This window comes from Dipodomys spectabilis, unplaced genomic scaffold (genome assembly GCF_019054845.1).
Source record: "Dipodomys spectabilis isolate Male_0828 unplaced genomic scaffold, ASM1905484v1 ptg000023l, whole genome shotgun sequence".
NCBI classification, from domain to species: domain Eukaryota; kingdom Metazoa; phylum Chordata; class Mammalia; order Rodentia; family Heteromyidae; genus Dipodomys; species Dipodomys spectabilis.
The window spans coordinates 1,856,865-1,869,035 of record NW_024870700.1 but is presented as its reverse complement, the minus strand read 5'-3'; the positions used below and the strand labels follow the sequence as shown (position 1 = coordinate 1,869,035).

The 12,171-nt window shown below is 47.8% G+C and overlaps 1 protein-coding gene across 2 annotated transcripts in view; it reads left to right on the top strand.

Moving 5' to 3' along the window:
* The window catches only part of Kcnj5 (potassium inwardly rectifying channel subfamily J member 5), a 28,446-nt gene extending 16,493 nt beyond the window's left edge, over positions 1-11,953 (top strand). For both annotated transcript variants that reach the window (XM_042674971.1, XM_042674970.1), the window contains 2 exons: positions 4,115-5,053; positions 8,981-11,953. In XM_042674971.1, the coding sequence (XP_042530905.1) occupies positions 4,117-5,053; positions 8,981-9,294 (1,251 nt within the window). In that variant the 5' untranslated portion in view covers positions 4,115-4,116 and the 3' untranslated portion in view covers positions 9,295-11,953. The remainder of the gene's footprint in view (positions 1-4,114; positions 5,054-8,980) is intronic.
* Positions 11,954-12,171: the final 218 nt, after the last annotated feature.

Genomic DNA, 12,171 nt, shown 5'->3' with positions numbered 1-12,171 from the left:
GAACTATAGTAGTTCCTCAATTAGAGTTTCCTGAATGGATACCTAATGAATAGACTCCATCATGGAAATCTGATTAAAGTCCATCTTTGTTGTTCTGACAAATCTGTTTGGCTTGATGGGCACACAGACTGGAGACCAGGGCCTTATAGGATGGGCATGTAGCTTACCATACAAAGAAATCTGAATCATAGAGACCCTGTGCCAAGCAGCTAAATACCTACCCTGCAGATTGGTTTCAGATTGTTGGCTTAGATGCTCCTTGCTCTCTCTTCATGTTTAAAATGAGGCTCATGGACCATTACAGTGTGTATGTGTGTAGGGGGTTGTAGGTGTGTGTCTAAGCCAGTACTGGGGTTTGAACTCAGGGCCCAAGCACTGTCCCTTAGGACTTTGGCTCAAGGCTGGTAATTCTACCACGTGAACCACAGCTCCACTTCCAGCTTCTTACTGATTAGTTGGAGATGCAAATCTTATGGACTTTCCTTGCCAGGCTCACATTGAACTGTGGTTCTCAGATCTCAGCCTCCTGAGGAGCTAGGATTATGGCTATATGCCATCTGCTCCCAGATTACTTTATATTTAAATTCAAGGAGCATTTATGAATATATACAACCACATAGCCTTATGATGGAGAGACATTCTAGAAACAATGCACCATCTTTTTGTGCAAACATTTTAGAGTTCATTTATACAAATTAAAGTGGCTAAGATGGGTCTAGCACTATGGCTCATGCTTGTGCTTCTATCTACTTGGGAGATGGAGATCAGGGATGATATTCAAGGCCAGCACAGCAAGAGTTATCAAAATGCTATCTTAATAAGTCAAGTGTGGTAGTGTGAGTTTGTGATCCCTGCTACACCAGAATCATAGGTAAGAGCAAAAGAAAGAAAAAGAGAGAGAGAGAGAGAGAGAGTCCTCTTCAAAAACTAAAGTAGAAAGGGCTGAGAGTGTGGCTCAAGTGGTAAATAGCCTGCCAAGCAGGCATAAGGCCCACTGTTTATGCCAATCATCATTGATCAAAGTGTCTTCATGCAGTTCATGACTGTGTGTATAAGCTTACGATTGTATCATATATGCTTTCTGGGAGTCATTGTAATACCTCTCAGAGCTGAACATATTGTCTGAGATTCACAGCAGAGGAAATTGAGGTGAGAAAAGTTAAGATTTTTTTTCCAGAGATCACAGATCAAGTTGTTGAACACTGAGCTAGAATTCAAGCTCCACACTGAGTGGAACAAGGAATCCCTGCTACATGGAGAATGTGTACTAGTCTTAGTGGGAACTAAACAGCCTTTCCTGTCTGCCAGCTGTGGAGTGTTTTCAGACCTGGCTTGATGTGTCCTAGAAAACATCTTTGTATTTCTGCAGCAGCACTAGCCTTCTCCTACAAGAATGCATGAGAGTGGGTTTAAAAATAAAGAAGGAAACAGTGCAGAAAATCAGCACAAAGCTGTTTTCCCTCCAGAGTGGAGGGCAGGAGCGAACACTTTCCCAAGTGCCCTGCCATGACTCATTCTCCCAGCCCTGCCCCAGCCCTGCCCAGCATCTGTGGCTGGGTGAGACACCATCTCAGCCAGGGTCTCCAGGAGTTTATAGGGCTGGGAAGTTGGCAGCATACCTCACAAGCTCAAGGCACTACAAAGAAAAGCTAGTTTTGGTCCTGAACCAAATTGCTTAAACCCTTATTCCTTGCAACCCAACCTAGGAAGAGAAAAGTCCTGTGTGGATTCTGCCCAGTAGCCCTACACATGGCCATCCTGGTCTCATTTGTCTTCGTAATGCCCATGTTTCAGAGCAGGGAGCAGGTGGCTTTGTGTAGAATGGCAAGTGGCTAATGGATGGCTAAGACAAATAGCCTTTAGAATCACTCTTACCTATGACATTTAAAGGCTGCCTTGAAATGGCTGCAGTCACTGGGGTAGCAACAGATAAGGCCAGTCAGTTTTCTGACTTACTCAGCATGGGTGAGATCACCTTGATTGGCCAACGATGCAGTGGTTTATAGGAGTATGGCTCTATTCATTTCCTGGCATTCTATCTACCCAACCCCATGGCTGGAGTCACTCCCCAAAGTGTAACAGAAGCATTCTCACAAAGGACTGTGCCAAGCTGTGCCAAGTTGAAGAAAGTATTGGAGCCCAAGAGGGTCAGATGAGAAGGTTTACTAGGGGAACTTGTATCTTCAGGAGAGACAGCCCATCTGCAGTGATAGTGCCCGGGTGTGAAGTTTTATGGGGATTTAAGGAATGTGGCTCGGGTCCAAGGCTACGAGTGAAGACCGTGTCTGATCTCTCAATGCTTAGAGCAACAATCAAAATCAGTGTATCAGTCTCTGGAAATGTTCAGGGCTTGAGTTTGAGCCTGTCTGGGAAAAACAGCAACAGGTCAGGTCACAACAGACTGTTGCTGTTTTACAAAGAATGACAATGGGGTGGGAAGATTCAAGAACATTTTGAGTGGCATTACCCCCTCAAGGGATATCTCCCAGAATTGGAGCTCACGGAATGTTCTGGAGGGGGCAGTTTATCAATCTAAGCTTGAGTGATAGAACATCACTGCCTGTGGACCACTGCGCAGCTGTGGCCGTACGGTGAGCTCCAAGCTATGTGAGCTCTGTTATTCTCATCTGAAAAATGGACCCTTTGTAACTGTCTAGTAGACTTGTGGAAGGGTTAAATACATTTCATGTTAGGGTTATATATGCATATACAATCCTACTATGAAGCTCATTTATATACATATATATGGATTATATATGCATATTTCTTACACATTAGCTAGCTTGTGGCATTCAGAGATTCAAGCAGCTCTTATTAATTTGCAGAGATTCTTCCGGTCTTTCTTTATTTCAACCATCTTGAAAACATTTAAAATGGGTTTCAGCTCATTGTCAGGGAAAAAGTAAACTGGATACCACAGGTGTTCTGGGCGTCTCTTTGAAATGTGACATAACCTCCCAAACCAGACTTCTTTTGAAAGGCTTGGGGCACGAGAACATCTCTATTTCTTAGGGAATAATTAGATCAAAGTTTTAAGGGTGGAGCTACACAGCCATTTGTCATTTTAGTGAGCGCTCAGACGGCCAGACTCCTCAGGCAGACAGCAAAAGCTACCACTTGGTGAATCCGACACACACCGCCTTTTCCTTTCTGTCTGCCGCTGAAAGAATTAGATGAAAGAAAAAAGGCAGACAAGTATAAAGGACGGAGCACAAGCTGTGCACCAGGTAAGCAGGAATCCAAATGTCAGCTTTAGCACTTTTCTTGTGTGGTGACCTAGGGATGATCACTTCCCTTCTTTGGGACTCTGTTTTCTTAAGTTATCATTTGTTCATTCAGAAAGTATTTTTGAATACATAAGACTGGCCAGACAATGTTCTAGTTGCTTGAAATGTATTCAGAACAAAAGGACCCAAGATTATATCTTTGTGGGACATACCTTCTAAGGGAGGGAAAGGCATCATTCAAAATCCACAGAATACACAGTACATAAAAGGGACGGCTATTTTGGTTACAAGTGGCACTCTGTCTATAATACATAGCATAGAATATTTATTTAATACACGGTGGTCCTTATTATTTTTCAAATTATTTCCAGGTTTCTTGAAATATTTTACTTATTTTATGTATACCTTGCCCCTATTTATTTGTTCACTCAACAATGTGTGGGTGCGTGCGTGCGTGCGTGCGTGCGTGTGTGTGTGTGTGTGTGTGTGTGTGTGTATGTGTGTGTTTAAGCCAGTACTGGGGCTTAAACTCAGGGCATGGGTGCTGTCCTTTAGCTTTCTGGCTCAAGGCTAGCATTCTGTCACTAATTCAAGGGTAGCTCCACTTCTGGCTTTTGTGGTGGTTTATTGGAGTTAATAATCTCCTAGACTTCCTGCCATGGCTGGCTTTGAACAGTGATCCTCAGATCTCAGCCTCCTGAGTAGCTAGGATTATAGTTGTGAGCCACAGACCTGTGGACAGCTCAACAAACCCTTAGAAAATCACCCATGAGTGCCCCCAGGTCAGAATGACCATGAATCTTCGGTATCTGGGAATCACAAGAGCCCTCTTCACTCACAATGATCTCTTTATCTTATTGTATTTTTATTAACTCAATGTGGCCCAGCTATGGCTGGTGACTCTAGGAATGCAATGAACCAGGACATGGAGATTGGAGTGACTTCCCAGAACCCCACCAAGATTCCCAAGCAGGCTCGCGATTACATACCCATTGCCACTGACCGTACTCGCCTGCTGGCCGAAGGCAAGAAGCCCCGCCAGCGCTACATGGAGAAGAGCGGGAAATGCAACGTTCACCACGGCAACGTGCAGGAAACTTACCGCTACCTGAGCGACCTCTTCACCACCCTGGTGGACCTCAAGTGGCGCTTCAACCTGCTCGTCTTCACCATGGTCTACACCATCACCTGGCTATTCTTTGGTTTCATCTGGTGGCTCATTGCATACATCCGGGGCGATCTGGACCATGTAGGTGACCAAGAGTGGATTCCTTGTGTGGAAAACCTCAGTGGCTTTGTGTCTGCTTTCTTGTTCTCCATTGAAACGGAGACAACCATCGGCTACGGCTTCAGGGTCATCACTGAGAAGTGTCCAGAAGGGATCATCCTCCTCCTGGTCCAGGCTATCCTGGGCTCCATCGTCAATGCGTTCATGGTGGGTTGTATGTTTGTCAAGATCAGCCAGCCCAAGAAGAGAGCGGAGACGCTCATGTTCTCCAACAACGCGGTTATCTCCATGCGGGATGAGAAGCTGTGCCTCATGTTTCGGGTGGGAGACCTCCGCAACTCCCACATCGTAGAGGCCTCCATCCGGGCCAAGCTCATCAAGTCTCGGCAGACCAAAGAAGGGGAGTTCATCCCTCTGAACCAGACCGACATCAACGTGGGCTTCGACACTGGCGATGACCGCCTCTTTCTGGTGTCTCCGCTCATCATCTCCCACGAAATCAATGAGAAGAGCCCTTTCTGGGAGATGTCCAGGGCTCAGCTGGATCAGGAGGAGTTCGAAGTGGTGGTCATTCTAGAAGGGATGGTGGAAGCAACAGGTAAGACATCTGTCTTCTTCCTAGACCAGTTACCCTAGCCAGGGGCAAGGGTCACTGGAACACCCGAACTGGAAAGCTTGTATGTGAGAATCCTGAGATAGCTTGTCCAGTCTCTAATGCGATTTGAAAACTCAAGATGGAGTTATGATAAATGATCGCGTTGCTGGGCTTGTCCAACTTTCAGGAACAGATCTAAAATGTAAGCACATATAGAGGCTAGGAGCCTCCCACATACATGGAGGATAGAAACAGAGGCCAAACAAGAAAAGGTACCTCCCTGACAGCTACCAATAACCCTGAAAAATCTGGGGTGACTACAGGAACTGAGGGGTTTTGTTGTTGTTTGTTTTTGTTACCAGTACTAGGGTTTGAACTCAGGGCCTGGGCATAAGTCCTTAAGCTTCTTTGTTTGAGGCTGGTGCTCTACTATTGGAGCTATTCCTCTACTTCTGACTTTTTGCTGGTTAATAGGAGCTAAGAGTTTCATGGACTTTGTCTGCCTGGGCTGGCTTCAAACCTTGATTTTCAGATCTCCTTAGTAGCTAGGATTACAGGTGTGAGCCACTGGTGCCTGACGGGAGCTAGTTCTTTAGAGTAGGACCTCATGATTCCATGCATACTATGAATGTTATCACCAGGAGATGACAGTTTGCCACAGGCAGCCTTTTCTAAACTCACAGGGATTTGCACTCTTCTTTCTCAAAAACACCAAGGAGTCAAGCGTGAGGCAGGGACTATTCCATTGGCCCCTCCCTGGAGCAGCTTCCTCTCAGCCTTCCTCCCTAAGCCAAGCACAGCTTCTGTTTGCAGTAATCAGTGCATCCACACAGAGGTGCACCAATCCACTTAGGTATGCCTGAAAAGATGTCTTCTTTGGGACCCGTCTGGTGTTTTCCTATTCAGCTGACTCTCACAGGCAGCTGGGAGCTGAGGGCTTCCACATGTCTCAGACACACTGCCCTGTTCAGCAGATGGCTCTAAGGTGGCTCACTCCAAAGAACATGGTTCCTAAGGAAGCTTGAGTTCTGGGATCCACACATCCCATCCCACATTTTGGGCAGGGCTTCCTCAAGGAGGAGAGCCATCGTCAATATACCATCCTTCTCCTCCTCCTCCTCCTCCTGGTCCTCTTCCTCCTCCTGGTCCTCTTCCTCGTTTCCTTTCCCCACTCTTTCCCTCCCCCCTCCCTCTCCCCCTCTCCCTCCCTTCCTCCCTCCCTCCCTCCCTCCCTTTCTTCCTTCCTTCCTTCCTTCCTTCCATCAAGTAGACTGAGCCTCAGGCCAGGCCCTCCGTGTGATGTACAGAGAATTCATCCATCCTCACAATGATGGACCTTTCCATTCTTCTCTTTCTTGCAGACAACAGGATAGGGTTTGGTTTCCTTGAAAGGCTCAAGCAGACACTAAGTGCTCAGATCCAGGCCTTTCATTTTCAAGTCTACCCCTTACCGGGTCCCTCAATGTTAGGGCCTGCTAGTGGCCAAGCACACTTGCTTAGCCTTTGAAAACTGGATGCTGAGTGGGGGGACTCAGCGGGGCTCCAGTTTCTGAGTCAGTGGAACCAGGCAGGGGTGCTGACAGGCTCTAGGGACAGTGCCAAAGGGGCTGCCTGGCCATCTGCTGGGGGCCGGAGCCTGAACAGGAAGCATATGGTAGCAGCTGGGAGAGCCCTTGGGGCTGAGGACAGGCAGAATTCAGGAAGCTGCTTCTTACAGAGCCAGGATGCCCAGGTCACTCTGCCCTTGGTGACAGAGTCACGATCAGAAAGCAGGCTTACTTTCTTGGGATTTGCTCCACTGTGAGGTCAAGAAGGAAGGATCAAGTAAAAGGGAGGGAGGCAAAGGAACAAGCTATGCTACACCATTCCTACAGCATCCATCTCTGCTAGTGGGGAAAGCACCCACATGCCCCCCAGAGATTGATTGCTCACTCTGCCCACTGTCTCCTCCCTCCAAGTCAAAACACTTGTCTGATTTGCTTGACCTCCTCCCCTCAACCTGGGCTACTCTGTCTCCATTATGAGAGACAGGATTCCCCCCCCCCCCGCCACCCCCCCCCCCCCCGGAGACCCTGGGAGGTCAGGAGGAAAATCACTCACCTAACTGTTCTGATCTTAATGACAGTGGCTTAGTTGGCCTGCTCATGAAGCCAAGAGTTTAGTTGGTTTGAGGAGCACATACTCTGTCACAGCCTACTTGGGTGAGCTTGGATTCTTGCTCGACTTGTCAACCCATCAGGAAAACTAATCTCATGGGGTTGTTGGGGAAGATGTAATGGCTAAATGGAGCACCAGAGTTAATGTGTACTCCCTGCTATTGTATGTGGTAAAGTGACAGAATGAGTCACCAGCAGGCTGGCACTTAAGCAGGACCTTTAGCTGCAAGGCAGCTCACTAGAAAATGAGCAGGCAGAACTCAGCAAGTTGGTCCCAAAGGCTCCCAAAGAAGTCCTGGTCCCAGTGGCTCTGGGTGGGAGCCTATGGTTTTAGATTGGTCAGTGCCCAGTTTAGGGGTGGAGGGTTATACTTCTGCTGGGGCTAGGGAGTGTGCAGAAAAGAGTAAGGATTGAATGGAGATACCTGGCCTAGACAGGCCTCCCCATGAGAACTAAGAGCAGGCCAAAAGCCCATTGAGGTTGAGGTCCCGTGAGGGGGTGTCTGGGCACTGGAGTACAGGTGGGTGGAAGTAGCCTTTGGCTTGGGTTTGATTTGTATGATACCCCTCTCAGAAAGGTGCCCAAAGTGCACAAACTAGTCCTTTCCTAAGCTCAAAGGATAACTAGAAAGCTGTTTTCCTGTGATCCTTATGTTCAAAGGCTTCCTCATCCATAAACAAAGCTGCCCTCCCTCTCTGGAGAGGGTGAGCAAGCGAGCAATACCTAAAAATAACACAGGCATGGCAAGGGCTGTGTGGGGAGGGCGTGGAGGCACTAGAGAGCATCTTCAGATCAAGAAGTCTGTCGGGGAGGGGGTAACTGCTCCCCTTCCTGTGTGTACATATATATGTGCATGAACATGCATGTGTGCAGGAGCCTGCAGGCTTCTGTCCATATTGTGGTTACTCCAAACAATCCCCTTATGTTCTGAATTCCGCCAGCTCTTCTATGTTTCCCCCATTCTGAATTCATCTTGGTTTTTGCCCCTTGTCTGCCTCCCCTCCTGTCTCAGTCTTCTGTATCTGAATGCGAATTTCAAGAATCAAGTGTTTGCCCTCAACTACTTCCCCCAAATTATTCACTCTCGTCTCTAGAGATGTTCTCTGGAATTTTGCATGTTTGCTTCCAGTTTTCTGTCCCCATCACATTGTGAGCTTCTCCAGGACAAGGACTAGGTCTTATTTTGCTTTATATCTCTGTGTTGTTTAGCACAAATAGATGTTCAAAAAATGCTTACTTAGAAATGGGTACAGATCAATCGTACAGCATCTGCCGGAAGACATGCTTAATGAATGGTAGATTATTGAATAGATGGAAGGAGGGGTGAATGAATAGATGGATGGATAGGTAAATGGGTGGATGGATGGATAACTGGATAGACTGATAGATTCCTGGCTAGGTATAAGGATGAGTGCGTGAAGGATGGGTACATGAGTGGATGGATGGATGAATAACTGTTAGACTGATAAATTATTGAATAGAAGGAAGGATGGGTAGGAGGATGGATGGATAGGTAGATGGGTGAATGGATGGACAACTGGATAGACAGATTGCTGGATAGATGTAAAGATGGCTGGGTGAAGGATGGGTACATGGGTGGATGGGTGGGTAAATGGGTGGCTAATTAGATAAATGATAGATAGATGGAGGGATGGGTGGGTGAATGGATGGATAATTAGACAGACTGATAGATTGTTGAAAATATGGAAGAATGGGTGGGTGGGTGGATGGATAGTAGATTATATCATAATGCACGTGACATCTATTTTCTCAGGTATGACTTGCCAAGCACGAAGTTCTTACATGGATACAGAGGTGCTCTGGGGCCACCGGTTCACACCCGTCCTTACCTTGGAGAAGGGCTTCTATGAGGTGGACTACAACACCTTCCACGACACCTATGAGACCAACACACCCAGCTGCTGTGCCAAGGAGCTGGCAGAAATGAAGCGGGAAGGCCGACTCCTCCAGTACCTTCCCAGCCCCCCACTGCTGGGGGCCTGTACTGAGGCAGAGCAGGATGCTGAGGCTGAACAGGATGTAGAGGATGTGCTACATGGGTCCCAGGAGACCAGGGGCTCGGTGTGAGGACTCTCCGCTCTCCACAGCTTCCCCTTGCCACCTTCCAGGCACTTGCTACAAAGTAAGGGAGAGCAGAAAGGGCAGGTAGCTGAGTGTGCTGTTTGGGGGCCCAGACACTGTGGACCCCAACTCTGTGGAGGGAAGCAGCATATATACCCACCCTCCCGTCAGGCTCAGGGACCAGGCCTAGGCCCCTGGGGCAGCGATGCCTTTTCTCAAGCTTGAGTCAACACTAGTTCAAGGCTGGGCCAGGTAGATTTCCCATGGTGAGAGTGGCATTGTGGCATCTCTCTTCTCTCTGCTTACTGGCCCCAGTCACTTCCCTCTCTGGTACTCAAAGGCCTCCCTAGAGGCTCTCAACGCCCCCCCTCCCCTCATCCCCGACCTCCTACCACTGAAGCATGTCCATAGATCAGGGAGGATCTATTCTTCCAGTGGGAGACTCCAGCTTCTAGCCTGGAGTTCACCCTGAGCTAAGGGCTCCTCTAAGTCATGGGGAACGTTTAAATATTTAAATCTGAGGCCGAGAGCCATTTACTAAGAGCTGCAGAGTGCAAGCCCCACCCCGCTCTGTCATCCATTGAGTATGCGTGTTTTCTATACTGCGGTTTCTACTATGGCCTACTGGGAAACAGAGTCACTCAACTACTGAGCACCTAGGGCACAGGTACAGGCAGCATGCCATTGTCCAGCTCACTCACTCTCAGCGCACGGTGCCCTCTACTTCCCATCCAAGGGAACCCCGGCAGTTCTTGATTTTTTTTGTCTGTTTGATTTTTTTTGTAGGATTTTTTTTTTTTGGTGCAAGAACCTCCTTCATTGTAGTTTTCTCTCACAACCCAGAGTGCCTGCAATGAGATCCTGATGGAAAGCTGAGTTGGAAAGGGTCATGTGTAGCACTGAGATGGGGGCGAGACAGAGAGGAAAGGAAAAGAGTGGAAAACTGGACATGATGGCACACATCTGTAATCTCAGCATTTTTGGAGACTGAGGTGGGAGGATCAATCTTTGTAGGCCAACCTGGGCTATATAATAAGATCAGATCCTGTCTCACCAAAGAAGAGGAGGAAGAGGAATCTTCCCCCAAAACTGCCTCAGTGCTCAGCACACCTTGGCTATCAAGGTGTATAGTAGGATGTGAATCAGATCCGACAGGTGACTGAAGAGACAGCTGCACTGTCAGGCCAGGCTGGACAGAGTCTCTGGCCGGTGCTGAGCAGCTCCTGAATCTTACTTCAACAGGATGGGCTAGGCAAGGGAAGAAATATGAGGACCAGGGAAGGGGAGGAGAAAGGCTGCTTCTTCCTACCCTGGGAAGTTGGTGTGAGAATCCAGGAAGGAAGAATGTTAAGAAAGGGAGTAGAGAAAAAGCCTTATAATCAGTGTAAAGGACAAGGAATACAGATTACCAGGCTGATGAAGCACATGTTGACAAAAATCAGGCCTGTGATTCCCTGGCTTGATCCTGCAGAGAGAAATCAGATATTCCCAGACATGGAATTACACACACACACACACACACACACACACACACACACACACACACACACACACACACAGCATTCACAACTCTCACATGGCCTTTGAGAAACAAAGCATTTGCCTTCTCCCAAACCCCAGCTCCATTCCCAGGTTCTGGCCCCACACGGGGGCAGAGGGCTCAGGTGGAACATAAGGGAAACGTTGTTGAGTTCAGGCTGGCCTCCTAGGTTCTGGGCTGGGGGGATGAAGGGGAAGGGGTCCTGGGTGGGCTCTGACCCCACGCAGGAGTGGGAAGTCTTGTGCTTGACAGTGGATTGGACGTTGAAAGGTGGACAATGTGGCAAGTAGAGATCTCTGCAAGTCCCTCAGGGACAGGACATTGGGCTGTTGTTCCAGGCATCCTTTTTGTTAAAGCTGATCTTGCAGGGAACAAGGAATGAGCCTCTATTCCCCTCTCAGGAGAAAGGGAAGCAGGCATCTGAATGCACCACAGTAGATAAAATACATGCAATCAAGAGTCTAAGACAAGGGGGCTCCCTGCTAAGACTGGGTGCCTAGGATGGAGGAAGCTGCAGCTAGAACCCTTCGGCTGGGGCTAACGTTCAGCCCTGGCTCTAGCGAGATCCCAGGCTAGAGGGTAGAGAGCAGGGTAGAGAGCTGGTCTTAGAACCAGTTCGTGTCTTTGGTTATGACACTAGTTGTTATGGTTGTGATGGTAGGGGTGGAAAGCTGCAGAGGAGGCTGGACGGAAACCTGGCTTCTGTTTCACATCTGTCTTCCTGTATGTTTTGGAGGCATCGCCCAGTTGGACAGATGAGCCTTTCTGCCGTTCTCTAGCTGCCTGCTGCCTCCAGGAGCCACAATCCTTCTCTGCCAACTCTAGAAGTTATAGAAGTGATTGAAGAAAGGAGCAGTACAATCCTCTTCTAAAGCTTTCTGAAAGACCAGAGCTGATGTGCACTGAATTCGTAACATACAAATCCCAATGTGCTTATTCTTCTTTCTACCAGCTGAAGACTGCCCTTCTTATCCTAAGGAAATCTCCACCTTCATGACTAGTTGATCTAACTAAAGTTTCAAATGTTCAAATCATTTTCTAGAAAGTGGGACTTTTTTTGGTTTTCTTTTATCTTGCCAGTACTGGGGTTTGAAATCAGGGCCTGAATGCTGTCTTTTAGCTTTTCACTCAAGATTAGCACTGTACCACTTCAGCGACAGCTTCACTTCTGGCTTTTGTGCGATTAATTGGAGAGAAGAATTACAGCTTTTTCTGCCTGCGCCGATTTAGAACTGCTATGTTCAGATCTCAGCCTCCTGAGTAGCTAGTATTGCAGATGTGAGCCATCGGCACCTGGCTAGAAGTTGTTGAATAAACATGGGACAATTAAATACAGAGTCTGA